Below are 15083 nucleotides of genomic sequence, written 5' to 3'. Positions count from 1 at the left end.
ACGTGGAACGAGTGTGCGAGGGCTGTATTATACACCTCTGTATAGCCTTGTGTTAGATTTTTACTTCGCGACGACAACACCGCGCAACAAAGAAGGCTTAGCCAGCCCCCCCCCCCCCCCCCTCTCGCATTAAAACCAATATTTTTTGCATACACTTATTTTAGTAAAAAAAGTTCATGTACATCTGTCATCAATGAGTTAAGACGCCCAATGGGACCGTCGATATATGTATTGCCCGGCCCCACACTTCGTAAAATACAAACAAACTGCTTTTTTTTTGCGGAGAATTGGCAAACTTCAATGAACTCATTGCTTTATTAAAGAACACAATATAACGTTCATGTATTGGTACTGCTGAAACGAAGCAGGCCTACACTTTCCGCATGTCAATGTTCATCACAGAGGTTGGCTGTTGGAGGCAGCACTCATGTGGTCAGTTGGGTGCAACAAGCACGGTACTAGCCGACCGGCAGCCATCGCATGTGTATTCAGTGCCGTAGAGCGTGGCGATGCTGTTTGGTCCGCAGGCCGGGTACTGGCTGCTCTCCTTCAGACCTGTGAATGGGGTATATGGGAAGGTTATTGTGACTTCTGAGAAATGTTTCATATTTGTGGCGCGCTATTAGGTAAAAACATCTAGTACTAAAAAGAGACAAACAAAGTTCTCTATGCAAAAAACAGCAAAGTCTGTAGGCGGACATAGAGGTACCTTCATGGTATTCTGAATATCGTAAAGAGAGAGAGAGAGAGATAAAGATACAAGGAAAGGCAGGGAGGTTAACCAGACGCACATCCGGTTTGCTACCCTGCACTGGGGAAGGGATAAAGGGGAGAAAAGAGGTTGCACAAAGATGAGAAGGTACACACAATCACGAGTACACTCGGTGAGCACACACAGTTCACAGGCGGTCGCTCAGGTTTGTTGACTTAAGGTAAAGAAGCAGTGCTTTAGTTGCTTTCTGCGCAACTGAGGCAGATGCCCAAGGTCCTAGTATCTTCCGCACACAAAATGGTCCGGGGTCAAGTCGATTCAAAACCATCCGTAGCTGGCATCGCTGTGCGTCGTAGCAAGCGCAGCTGCAGAGGACGTGTTCGATGGTTTCTTCATCTCCGCAGTAGCCGCATGTGGGAGTGTCTGCCATACCAATGCGAAAGGAGTACACCTTTGTGAATGCAACACCCAACCAAAGGCGGCATAACAGTGTCGCATCGGAGCGGGAAAGTTGTGATGGTAGCTTTAGCTTTAGCGAAGGATCCAGTTCATAAAATTGACACCTTTGGAAGCTGGTAGACGACCAGAACGTGCGTGTGAGATCTCGAGCCAGCAGGTAAAGTTGTCTTGCTGCATCATTCCTTGATAGAGGAATCGGGACTACACGGGTTTCTTCATGGGCTGAGCGGGCTGCATCATCGGCTAGTTCATTTCCGGTAATACCGATATGTCCAGGCAGCCATTGATATATAATATCATGCCCTCGTGCTAGAGCTTCATGATGGCAATGTCTTATTTCTTGTACCAGTTGGTCATGGCTCCTCCTACGCATGGCAGACTGCAAACTCTGAAGCGCTGCCTTCGAATCACAGAATATGACCCATTTTCCTGGACGTTCTTGAACGAGATATTGTAAAGCAGCCCTTATAGCTGCAAGCTCTGATGCCGTAGATGTAGTCATATGTGACAACTTAAATTTGATTGTAATTTCTGCAGCCGGAATTACAGCGGCACTTGATGAGCTGCTGGAATTGGAGAAAGAAAGGTCCTAGAAGGACAGGAAAGACAGCCAGCTTGACTTCACGAACACCGATGGAACAGTGAAGCTAGGAGTTGCGTGCAGCGGTGTTGAATGAAGTGTGCATGATGTGGCATGAAGTGGGTGACTGAAGTGGCAAGAGCATTAGTGGGCGTCGTGGTGAGTTATGGGAGTAGTGATCAGAGGGAGGAGTGGTACTTATTCATAGTGAAATTTTCCCATTTTCTGTGGGTAAATCCCACTACAATATACGTCTCTCCTGCACACGAAAGCGTTAACCGAGAACAGTTTCACTCTAAAAAAAGGAAAACAAATATATAGGACCACAATATTTGAAAGTGAGAACACACGGGCTAGGACGAATCTATATTTAGTTCGTGCCACCCTGGATGCTGAATAGAAATTTATAATGGTGAGGTTTCCGAGTAGAAGACACAGGTGCGAGCGTAGTGCAAAAGTCGATGCATAGTTTGAAAGCTGAGCATATTCATCGGAGGCAAGTTCTTCCTTCTGCGTATCTCTCACGGTGTGTTTAATATGTGCTTATACATGCGGCAGTGTTCACTGCTTTTCGGAAGAGCACCGCAAAGACGTGTACTCACAGGTGACGTTGAACTGTCCGTAGCAGGGGCACTTGTAGCAAAAAACTAGATTGAAGACGTAGGCGCAAGTCTCATCTCCTTTGCACACTGGAGCCTGCAAATATTTGTTTCATATCGGTGAAGTAAAACGAGTGTCACAGCGCAGCCGTGTATGAACAATGAATAAACCGATTTCTAAGAAAATTACCTTTACACTGATTAATTAAGGTTGAGGTATTCATAGTGAAAACAGGACGTTTTGTTTGAAGCTAGCGAGATAATCATGTTCTAATAACAGAAAGGCGGCGTATCGAGAAGCCTGCGTTGTATTCACTTTTCTGCGATTTCACATTGCACTGAGCTGGAAATTAAATTGCGTTGTGCTGTACCTCTCTAATAGACAAATGAACGTTCACTTACGTTTGATGCACCGCATCGGTGAGTGGTATCTTCTAAATAGAGACCTGAAGGAATTGAAAGAGTAGAAACACGATCACTTTACGTCTGTACGATACAGAGAGAATAATAATAATGTGGTGCTCTGCTAGGGAAAAATCATAAATTTACTTTTGGGGGTCTAACTGACACGCTGGGATTATAGGTACTTAGTGGGGTGTACAGTAGCGCAGCTCTGTTGTGGTCTAGGCTAATTTGGACCACCTGGAGTTCTTCAACGTGCCCGTGGATGGAAGCATAAGAAGATTATTGCCATCTGCCCCGTCAAAATACGCCCTGCTTGGTTAAAAACCAAACCGACGTCCTGAGGTTCCGCAGCAGTACATGTTAGCCACTAAGCTATCATAATAACATACGACCAATATCTTGTACTTTTTTTGTGCGTTGCCTCAATTTTCTATTGACGCGTACTTGTCACCAATCAGCAATTTAAATACGTTCTGCAGAAACTCTTGTGAATGTGTTTAACTATATGCAAGTGGGGTGCCGTTGCCATCGTTAGATTTTTTGCGTGCTGAAAAAATTCGGGACTCGTAGCGCTATATTCTTTGAAGGTCAGGACTTGCATATCCTTCGTACTGGAAAAGTCGAAAGTTCAAGTCTTCAGTCAAAACGTGTGCACTATACATAAAACCCCCTGTATATTAAAAAAAGGCTTACGAGATGAAGTTTTTTATTTGATCAAGTACCCCAAGCCAGGCTTTCAATGCTTGTCGAATTGAAAACCCGGTCTCATGCACACTACAACATTGTTCTCCCAGCACAAAGCAAGGCAAAGAGGCACACGCCCGGCGGACACATAGCAAAGCCTGTAGGTCGAGAATAGTGTCACAACGTGAAAAGAACAGGACACAAGGCTTCCTTTCGGCGTTAACAGCAAGGTTATATTCACATACAAAAACAAAGCGCAAGAGCAAACGCGCAACGTCGTCTTCCTCGAAAAACGCCAGAGACTGCCACTCGTGATGCTGGCTTCTTCGTCCTTTTGTGTTTACGGCTAATAACCGTGACATTAGCCTCCTTCTCGAGAAGGCATCGTCCCAATGCTTCATCATCATGGTGGAAGGGTTATTAGTCACTGGCAGCCCACGGGTTCATTGGGACAAATAAGGTTTCATCCAAACTACGTGCACAACTTCTGGTGCATGTCCTTGGCGTCTTGGACATGGTGGACTGTCGGGAATCACCTCATAGTTAACATCACTGAGACGACGGAGGACTTTATACAGCCCAAAGTACCGTAAACATAGCATCACGTAAACATAGGGCCGAAATTCACGGGGAATATAATGGTATGGAACATTGCGCTCATATTCGCGGCATGAGAAAGGCAGGCGTGTTTAGATGCTGGGAGCCAGGCTACCGTGGCTGAAACGTTCGGTTCGCGCGATGAAATAGACCTATAACCTTTCAGCTACGCAAAAGTACGCAAAAGCTAATGCCAGGATTACTTATGGAGCTACCAACAGCTATTTTGCGCCCCAACACCACGGTACCATCTTAGGAGACGCCGTCATGGAGAGCTCCAAAACTTTTGAGTATGGTATGTTGCTTAACGGGCACTGACGTCGGACAGTACTCGGGCGTCTACCATTGTGCCGCCATTGAAATCCAACCACCAAGGAGGGGATCAAACCCACGACCTTAGGGTCAGCAGCCAATCATTGTAACCGCTGTTGCACCGGGTCGGACAACACTACCCCTAATGTATGCAGATGAATGATTTCACGTATAATAAAAATTCATCTATTCATTTGTTGTACAACTAGAATGCTGAATTCTCCACAAAAAGTATAAAAAAATTTAATGTACTGAGAAACCCGAGCAAAGTTGTTGCCCAACTGCATCATTTCATTGCGACAAAATGAAACGCCATTTACAGCAGTAATGGGCGATTTAATTTACGCAACTCTACTTACTATTTAACAGCCCTAGCAGCACGTGCTTACGCTAATATAATCGGCGTGTTCATTACATTGAGTGCAATGGCCTATCGTATATGCTCCCGAAGAATAGTTCTCATTCGTAACACCAGTAAAATAAATAGCCTACTGCGCACAATCAGCGCCACAATACGTAAGGGCAACAAGTGAGCGCCAAATGAGTATTAGTGCTACAAGGCTGTGTTCATTATGTGGGAATAAGAAATAACTTCGTACAAAGTGCACAATCAGGGCACGTCGCCATAGGTAGCAAATCTTCCATCTAAATATGTCTTTCTACTCTGAAGCGAATGTGGATTAGAGTGACCGAATGCTGTTTAAACTGATTACAGCTCAATGGTAGTTTTTTTGCGTATTAGCAAGATCCATGACTCATGCAAAATGAATATTTTTTAGCATTTATAACCATGTCATTGGTATTCGCTAATCGGTGTGTTTGCTTCATTCACTGGTCCAGATAAGAATCTTTTTTCTATGAAGAACCCAATCTAGAACCGAGCACGAGAAATGACCTTGCCACTTACATTCATACGGAGAACGTGGACAATCCATCAGGCGGCAGGTGTAGCCATCAGAGCACTGGATACAAAGAGAGGTTAAGTTAAAACGCCAGTTTGAGTTTTCAAAAGTAGAGTAGTGAGGGAGCACGAGCATCGATGTAAGAATAAAAATGGGTGCCAGTCGCACACGCGAGTTCCCCTACAGGTGGACGAACACGCAGAGTCATGGACAAATGAAATACGAACAAGTCAAAGGGAAGAAAATCCCGTTATTTAGTTCGCATTATCACAACTACACAATGTCACTACGTGGGCTTCTAGATTTATTTTGTGGGCTAAGGAACATTCACTACCAACGCAATTAACATACAGAGAGTGCTATAGGGTTGTAACTTGCGAAAGTTGTTCTACTTAGCAAAAGGAAAGAATGATGAGCAGGGCGGGAAGGTGTGAGGCGAGGCTGCATGGATATCACAATGTGACTATATAGTAACGAAATTGGAATAATGAAGCCTATAATTCCTTTGCAATTACTCGTGACAAAGCTTGTACGTACAATGCATGGCTAACACACAAAAAAATAATCCGTGCATTTTTGTTTATTTTGTGGGTTTTGTTGGCAAGACTCAATACAGACGATTATGTCGCTTTAGACAACTCCCCACAATTTTGTAAGAAACAACATCGAACAAGATACTCACGGAGCAGGATGTATCCGACACGTCAATACCTGCGAAAGAAAATGAACAGTGCATGGTTTAAAGGATCTGCAAGTTGATCATGTAGCCAGCTAGTACAAACGGTTGAGATTGCAGAAACAAAGTAAGGAATTGCAGGTGGCAGGAAGTTGAGCGTGCTTTTAACCTACGGCGGACTCAATGCGCATTTTGATTTTCCAAATGCAAAATCTTTCACGAGCGAAATTCGAGGGAACACTAGGGATGGGCCGAGCCTATACAAAACTAACAGAAAACAGGCAACTAACCACGGTACTGCTGTGTCAAGCCGAGCAGCGCCCGGTGCTTCTGAATTGAAAATAAGCGGTTTCGAGGCGCTAGTCACGAAACCATCCATTCCTTTGCTATACGTGTTACCATCTGGTGACATAAATAAAAAGCTTTAAAAACGGCGCACTAGTACGCCGATAAAAAGCGCTACATTGCTGGAGAGAAGACCTTCGTGCAATAGTGAAGAAGCGGGATGGACCATATGCATGAAGTTACGAGAAAAACCTTCCCTTCGCTCTTTTTATTACTGAAAGAAAAAAAGTGCGACCATTAGAACGCTCAGAAATAAAAAGAAAACGCGCATTTACCGTAAACGTTCACTTAGCCGTGAGCGCCCTCCACCCAGCCTTCACAAAGGAAGTCACCGCGAAAAGATTACATGTAAGCATTTTGTGAGGGTCATGCATAAGACTGGCAATACACGCATCGAACTTAAGTTGAATGAAAGAGGTGCTTACAGTATTTGTAGCTGTCGCAGTTAGAGTTCACCGACATGTTGAAGTGCTCGACGCATCGCTGACCGCCGGAGCAGTCAGAATCCTGCATTCACACGCAATTAGTCAGGGTAAGTACAACCCAAGATACCGTGAAATGGCTTAACACTGTGACTGGCCACCCTAGCGAACGTATGCCAGGTCTGGTGAGCCGCGGCTGTTATGTCAAGTGGGACAACTGAAGCTGTTCATGCAAGCAACCCATCACAGCCATTTCGTTATTGATACTGAAAATGTGCCATTTCGTAATCACTGTGGCGAAATGCGATTCAACGGTGAAAACGGTGCACCGAAAAGCGCAACAAGCAGGCGACAAGGATGGCGTGGCTGCTGTTTACAAGGGCCACGCAGGTATGATTCTCTCGCATTCGTTCACGCATGCGAGTCATGCGTGCTATAATTGCAACTACTGGCCGGGCATTTACAATGCGATTTCTGTTTATAGTTGATATAACGAAGCTCATTCATTCTGGAAGTCTCGGAATAATACGTCAGTTGCGCTCTTCCAAGTTGCGGTTTCACCGCTGAATTCGGGTGAACCCCACTACTTCATGATTACTATATAGAGACCAGCCTTTCGAAATCTCGAAGCTGCAATGGGTTCTTCGCATGAAGGGCTTTAATTCACCGACTGCGCATAAACGCTGAAGTTCAATAAATAAAACTTAATTTAATTTTAAATACCTTCCCAATTAGCTTCTTTAGCCATCTTAACACGCATGCGACTACAGGAGAAATAACTGAAGGCTTCAAGATAACATCGGTTTTAGCAATTTCTTTAGGATTTCGGACACATTCCTTTGCAACGCACGGTATAAACTGACTACTTTTCCGCTAGCACTGCATGGACCTTTGTCACTTAGGTGCGGCAGTGCTACTCGATAAGAGAACACTATTGCGAACTAAAAGACAACTAACAGGGAGGAAGGCGGAGATAGCCCTGTACTGGTTATTAACATTCGGTGCCATGAAACCCGGGAGTGGTCATTCCGGGACCACGATGTCGTCGGACGAGCGTGTTCCGAAAGCGTGCGGTACTGTCAGGGTCAGCGTCTCACTAAATATATCACTCCCGACAGGACTAATGCAGGACTCCGACGCTGAGACGCGCGAAGTCAACAGGCAAGCCTATAAGTCGATCCACCGTTAGGGAGAGTTTGTTTACGATGCGGTGCAGTTGATGCGGCTGAATCACTGCTGGTGCATGCCGATTTGCAGCAAGCGTTATGCGTTACAAGAGGCAGCAGTGTTGAACTGCTAATTATGAAACTTGACGGAGGCACCCCAGTTTCCTTCTCTGCAGCTGATAACAGCCGACCAGTCTTGGTTCTACGTTGACAGGCCTTGTGATGACATATCTGAGTTAGCCCAGTTGGAGGAAGAAGGCAGGATGCTGTCCGTCTCTGTCTTTTACAAAGTTCTGAACAATGTTCTGTATAAAAAAAAGAAAATCAGCCCTTCAATTTGCACTTCTCTGTGATAAGAGAAGGTAGTTCTGGCCACTCCTTGTTTTTTAGTTGTCAAGTCCAGATGTAAGTACGCTATAAAAATACACCTCAAATGCCTTTGAACTACCGATGTATATAGATAAAACTATTTTTGGGAAATACAGAGTTAATAGGTTGGTTATTAAAAAATTGATACCAAAATTTTGTTTTCGAATTTAGAATAAGTGACAGTCAACGTGACGGAAGAGTTTAACGCTACTTTTCTGGTAGATCAAGCGTTCTAAGTCAAGAAAAGTTTAAATATTGCCTAGCCTAGGCCTTCTACTTTCGAGTTAGTGGAGCCCATCTGTACCAGATAAGTACAAAATTCACGAGAACGTTTACTAGAAACATGACGCTACGATGAGCCGTGTTGAGAGAACTTCGAGGCTGTGTTGATATCTGTTTAGTTCCTTGAGCCATTCTACAAGTCTTTTTCATTTGAAGAGACTTGGCGCCTTTTTCTCGTTCAGAAAAGAAACTTATTGATGCAATTTTCCTCTTATGTATGTGACAATTTAACAGCCAAACTGGCATTGTGCTGTATACATTCAATAGGGTGAATCGTGTAAGTAACAGGCGTACTCATGCAATAAGTATTTCCTTTGACTTGGAAGAGGCCACAAATAAACACAATTTAAAAACGCAGCCTATAAATATTTATAGCTTACCGAGGAGCAAGTAGGAGCGCCGGCGGCAGACAACTGTAGCACAGCCACTGAATATTTGGGAAAAATAAACGGTGCTTCAAATTAACTCGGCTCATTTCGCAAGCAGTGGTACAGAAAATGAAACAGTTCCCAGCGTCTCTATAAACTGCGCTGAAATGCAAGTGACACCATGCATTGGAGGACTCAGTATAGATTTTAACAACCAATGGTTCACGACCAACTATCGCGCTCAGTTTGAGCTGAACACAGCCAAGCGTGCACTGGAAGGTGGTGCGGGGGCGCCGATCATGGCATAGTTTCGAGATAGCTGCTTGTGAGAGTGTGCACCACCTCCTGTTGCCTGCGTACACCCTCCAAGTTATCCTTTGGTAATATGAAAGCGCGGTAGGGCGAAACGAGGGTGAGCATCAAAGCACGTCGAAACGATGCGCACTCGCAGGAAAAGAGAAACTATTTCCCGATAACATGCCACGATCGGCGCCACTGTACAATTTAACAGTGCACTTAGCCACGCGATACCGCGGTGTAACTCAAACTATGTGCTATAGTGCAGTCAGTGGACGCGGTGCTCCAGCGTGTCTGTATCATATTCTCACCAGAATACTAGCGGGGCCGAAACAGCAACACTTTGATCGGCAGAGCAATTACTGCCACCACTCATCTCTATGCCATAGCTGCCGGTCAATGTTCACTCGTAGGCTACGACGTGTTTCGAGTATGCCAAATGTAATCAGATAGAGGGAGTCAGCTGGAATAAATCATCTTCATACGGCTATTTAATGTCCACTGCTGGATGGAGGACGATCATAAATGAAGCCTCTTTCACGAGCCGATGACATTTTGGGCCTGAAAATATTTTTCTAACACTAAAAAAAATGAGTGCACGTGTCTCTTTTTTGTGGCTCCTGACTTGCCGCGGGAATTACTCCTTAAAGAGGCACACTAACTCTCTTGTGAGTCACATAACTCTCAGAAGAGCGTACAGTTACACCCCAAAGAGAGTTTGCGTGCCTATTTAGAGGGTATCATACACGTGGCAAGTCAGAAATCGCAAAGAGAAGTTTTGATTCTTTTTTTTTTTTCGTAGAGTGTACATCGAACTTTCTGCCGTCGTCGGCTGAGTTGCTCGCCTCTTGGTATTCACCTCCACACGCTCACTGACCACTGGTTATCTATCGTACGCCTTACGTGTTGGTCATGTCAAACGTGTGACTGATAAACGATGGTCAGGAAGAGCGTGCGGGTATTCGCGACAGGACGAAAAATATTTTTCGAGTGCTTGAACATGCCTACGCGCTACAAGAAAACGGCCGATTTATGCGAGGTTGCAGGTGTGGTTGTACAGCGGAACAGCGAACTAGAAAAACATCTGGAATGGTTTAGCGAGTACAAAAAAAATATATATAATTTATGCAATATAACCGTTCATATAACGAAATATCAGGCCTTTCTCGCCAAAAGCATGGGCCGATTAGGAAGCATGCCGTAGGGCAATTCACGAAAAAGTTGTAGCACCCGTAAATAATTAACGTGCACGAAATCTAAGCGCAAGTGAGTTTCGCAACTACTACAAGTGTCGTCGATAGCCGGTATGCGATTTCGTGGCCTCGTGCTTTGCGCAGCTTTGGGAATAGCGGAACAAATATACGGAACCATTATTGCGCCTGGACAGGGCACCGGCGGTAGATCAGAGGCGGCTGCAGACGAGCCCTTTTATCAACCGCTACCATCTGCACCACCCTTGGCCCGCGCTGAAACCGTCGCTGGTCTGGTCGTGGTGCCAGTACCAATGGACATATAAGGCCCATCTGCTTTAGGAATGCGCATGAAACAAAGATAGGGCACGAGAAAGAACTACGCCAGCCATACGTCCACAAAAAATTCAGAATGCCCTCAAACTCACTCATACACTTCTGTTCAATTGTTATTGCGCTGACATATTAACACTACTGCATTGATATGCGAGTAGACCAAATATAAGCGAGTCGACTTAAGGGTGGTAGTAGTATATAGTGCCTAAGTTGAGTAGATAAAACGATAAGTGGGCAAAACCACGCTCAGTTCACTCGAACTAACTCGTCGAATATACCTCGCCGTTAGGGTTCGCTCGAGCTCACGCTCATGAGAGTTTTACTCAAGCGCACTCACTCGTATTCAGATTCACAGAAATGTTTCTCAATCGGACTCACCAAAACATTACTCAACCCAAGTCACTCAGGCTCATGGCTTGATCCGAGGCGGAGTGAGATGAACTATAACCATAAGTTGGTGACCTCACTCACGAGTCGATTCTCTCGTCTCACGTAGACTCCGAGCGAGCCGTGAGTGAGTTTGAGTCAGTAATAGTTTGGCGAGTTTGAGTCCGATTGAAGGAAAATTACCCGAGTATGAGCCCGAGTGAGTTCAGGAAACTTTTCGTGGGTGTGGGCGAGTGCAAAGCGCAAAATATATTTGTTGAGCGAGTTCTACTTATGATTGCCGACCTGTAATCCTATCTACTTGTCTCCAGCATTACTTATTGTCAGTCTGAACTGGATTTCATGGTCATACTTGCGTGTGCTCACGCGTATTTCAAGGCAGTATTGTTTATACACCATTTCAATATTGCTCAGAGGCGCGAATTGGTGGGAAGATGCATGCATTCATGCCTTGTACTCTCAACCACCAACACCGCCAACTTGTCCAAGAAAGTTCTCGAACAACATCTTTATATCTTTCAAGAAAAGTGTCCTTACTGGTTTTCAGCCACTCGGAACTCGTACTCGCAGGTACTAATCAAAAGCGGCCAAGAACACCGATAACGAGACATATTGATAGTAAAGGGCATTGACACCATAATCAAAAAAGTCAATTCCAGGCTAACTGACTCATGAGTCGACTCAGTCCGAGCCGCGAGCTTGAGCGAGTGGGTAATATTTTGGCAACTTTGAGTCCGAGTGAGCCCGGTTGATGAAAATCTTTGCGAGTCCAAGTGAGTGCCGCTCTGGAAACCTTTGGCGATTCCGGGTGAGGCCTAAGCGCAAAATATAGTTAATGAGCGAGTCTGAATGAGCTGCACAACCTTTGCTGTTCTATGCCTATAAGATCTGCTGAAGTACTTTCTTAAACTGCCTTGCGGGAGCTTCGTTCAGAAATGTCAAGCCACTCAGTGAGCGAGGCCCAGGAACACAAGATAGTGGGTAATCTAGTGGACCAGGGTTGTCACCGAGGATCTGGGATCTTTCCCCTAGCAGGGGATTCCTGGCACCCTAGCTTCTAGCACAGTAACTATCATTGCACAAATAAAGTTTCTTCAACTCGTCTTCAACCCCCCACAGCGCATAGTGGCTCTAACCGGAGACACGTATGACCGGCGACAGATTCCTCCAAGGAAAGAACATTGGTAGACCAGCATACAATTGTGTATTTGAATCCGGCAGCAGTTAAAGATAGCGCTGATTGAAACTTGATAGTTTTCAGAGGTCTTTACATAACTATTTCAAACGTTTCGATAAAAACTATTCGTAACTCTGCTTTACGAGGCCATTGTGCTTCCTGCAGGTGTGCGGTTGATGCGAAAGCAAATGACTAACATACTTTTACGTTGTTCAAGAGAGAAAGGGTTAAGCTATTCATGGTGAAAGAAACTACGTGGAAAGAGTCTCTCAGGCAAAGCAATTGCCGGACAGGTCTTCCAGGCTGACTCCGCCTGCGGCAAAATCAGTACCACCACCAACACCATCTGCCCTGTTTCAGCACAAAAAAAAAAAAAAAATTGCAGGTCATCAAATCCGGCACGAGTGTTAAGTGCGCAAGTTCATTGTTTGGGAATATATTGCTAGGACAGAGTAATAAAATAAAATAAAGTAGGTGAATGTAGAAACGAATGTGCGTATAACATCTTTTTTTTCTTAAAAGCGCACACATACGTTATTACAAGCGCCATCATCAATGAACAAAAAAACTGCAAAGCAGCAAAAAGCAGCAAACTCGGACGTCCCTTGAAATGCGTCATGCATCCGCTTTGCGACAGAATGAAATGTGTTTAAAGATATGCTGAAATTTACAAAAAGTTTCACTGTCATTCGCCAAATGCGAATCTTTAGAAACGCTGAACGCTAACCCAGTTCAAAAATTCTTTCCTCTCCATTATATACGATTCATGTTCACCTATGCTGCACCAAAGATATACCAACGATGGTTGATAACCGTTAACTCTTGGGGTTCTACGTCCCTAAAGCCGACTGCGATTATGAGGAACGCTGTTTTGGGGGCACCCAGAAATCCTGAGCACCATAAGCTCTTTAACATTCAACTAAGTAAATGGGTCTAACAATTCGCCACCACTGAAAGGCAGCCACCACAACTAATTGAGATTAGATCCTGCAAACTGTGGTTCCAGTAAGCCAGCAAGCACCATAACAATCAAACCATCGCGACTGGTGCAAACGACAATTTCTGGCGGAGTGTACAAACGGTTTGTCAGCATTGCCAGCTGTTTTGGGTGTAGCTCGTCAACCACGAAGGCCGACGTGCTTCTTGCTGTTCACGCTTACAGCCTGGTGCTACCCGTAAATGACATTTACCGCACTGACAGAGCAGCCATGGTCTTACGACATGGCCGCGCAAGAGCAAGTGGTGGGCCGGCCCTTCGTTTTAACCCTAAATAGCATCACTATTATTCCGAGGCCCCCGGCCGCTAGCACTACAATGAACCTCAAAATGATAAAGCCTGTTTGGTATTCGGTAAACACAAGTACCTATACTTATTGTTACCCCCCGCTCGCAGAACACAAGTAACAAGGGTAATTCACTGACAACGTACCTAAAGCAGCCGCGACGAAGGTGAGAGCGATTTCCTTTCTGAAGACCATGGTGCCACCGCTGAACAACAGATGCGTGAGACACACAACGTAAACTGATAGACTGCGGCAAACACCGACACACACGGGCTGTTACCCTTGTGGACTAAATATATACCTGGCGTGTGTGACACACGCGGAGGCCTACGTTGCCCCACCAGGTGGACGAAGCCACGTGCCAAACATTTCTATCACTGGTTCATGCAAGTTTGTTCTGAGTAATTCAGTGCGCAGCGTTTTCCAATGCCGGTATTGCACGCCTACGCGCTGACGCTTTCACAATGCCCCCTCTCAAAGACCAAAATAAATGTGTAATAAAAGTAGTTACGAAGAAAAGGCATACCGGTTTTAGATAAGCATAAACACAGTTCGCAATGGTATTTGCCGTTAACAAGTGGTTCAGACAAGGTTTAAAGCAAAAACATACGGAAGACGCTGATGTGAGCTGATGAGTTGTTCGAGTTGTTTCTACTCTCGCTTTCAGTGTTCCTGTAAAATAAATGACTTATTCTACACCATAATTTTTTTTATTCAAGCTCCTCTCTGCTTCACTAAATCACTCATATAATGCACGTAAAAATTATTGCAGCGAAGCTTCGCATAACAGCGCGTCTATGTTTTGTAAATTGTATACCTCAGTTATGCCGGAAGCATGATAGGTATACGGGAAAGGCCTAACGTGTATTCGGTTATCTTCAATGCATTAATAGGGATCTGTTGAATACTCTTGCACCGATAACTCGAGCAACCCATATGTTACCCGCAAGAAACAGAACTGCCCCCATGACTCTGTACCATTTACACCAATCAAAGCCTAAGGTGTCTACTTACAGCCATGTTCCGACGATCACTTTCGTTCTTACAGTGAGCGTTACCATCGGGCAAAAAGTTTTAAGACTTACGCTCTATAACGCCTATTACTTTTCTCGTACAGACGTCACCTTTGTGAACGGGAACGCGCGAGTGCAAAGCAAATAGCCTCGTATCCCACTTGTAAACAGTGAAGTGACGAATTGAGACAATAAAAGAAAATAGTCGTTCCATAGCATGCACAATGTGTTCATCTGATGCCCTCCTTCTTCTTGCAGCATTTCTTCTTACTTTATCACCTCATTTTGTTGTGGCATAGCAACTATCCTAATCGAACGCAACCGTTATTCACTGAAATGTCCCAGACAGATGGAGAGAATAGCGTAAAATAAATACACATTGGTGACGGGAGTGTAAGCCGTATATAGACACGGGACAACATCACCCTGCCTTTTTATTTCATATTTGGCCGCTGCACTGCGCCTCATTAAAAGTACAGAGGGAAGTTTTCCGCCACACGTTCCAGTGTTATTTTTCATAAA

General features: G+C 44.8%; 1 protein-coding gene across 1 annotated transcript; it reads right to left on the bottom strand.

Annotated features, from left to right (window-relative positions):
• Positions 1-296: 296 nt before the first annotated feature.
• Positions 297-13843, bottom strand: LOC119167361 (uncharacterized). Its single transcript, XM_037418834.2, has 8 exons — positions 13695-13843; positions 8891-8937; positions 6697-6778; positions 5933-5961; positions 5256-5310; positions 2753-2796; positions 2354-2447; positions 297-555 (listed from the first exon to the last, which is right to left on the bottom strand). The coding sequence occupies exons 1-8, from the start codon at positions 13741-13743 to the stop codon at positions 434-436; spliced, it is 522 nt and encodes a 173-aa protein (XP_037274731.2). The 5' UTR covers positions 13744-13843; the 3' UTR covers positions 297-433.
• Between the last annotated feature and the right edge of the window lie 1240 nt (positions 13844-15083).

This window comes from Rhipicephalus microplus, unplaced genomic scaffold (genome assembly GCF_043290135.1).
Source record: "Rhipicephalus microplus isolate Deutch F79 unplaced genomic scaffold, USDA_Rmic scaffold_42, whole genome shotgun sequence".
NCBI lineage: Eukaryota > Metazoa > Arthropoda > Arachnida > Ixodida > Ixodidae > Rhipicephalus > Rhipicephalus microplus.
The sequence above is the reverse complement of the archived record's forward strand: the minus strand, read 5'-3'. Positions and strand labels throughout refer to the sequence as shown.

Bases quoted from the DNA above. Each gene is read 5' to 3' on its own strand.
- LOC119167361 (XM_037418834.2), bottom strand. From the start codon at position 13,743: ATGGTCTTCAGAAAGGAAATCGCTCTCACCTTCGTCGCGGCTGCTTTA. The intron at 2,797-5,255 runs GTAAGTGGCAAG...CAATTCCTTCAG, and splicing joins TCCACGTTCTCCGTATGAAT to GTCTCTATTTAGAAGATACC. The intron at 556-2,353 runs GTGAGTACACGT...CCCCATTCACAG, and splicing joins CGGACAGTTCAACGTCACCT to GTCTGAAGGAGAGCAGCCAG.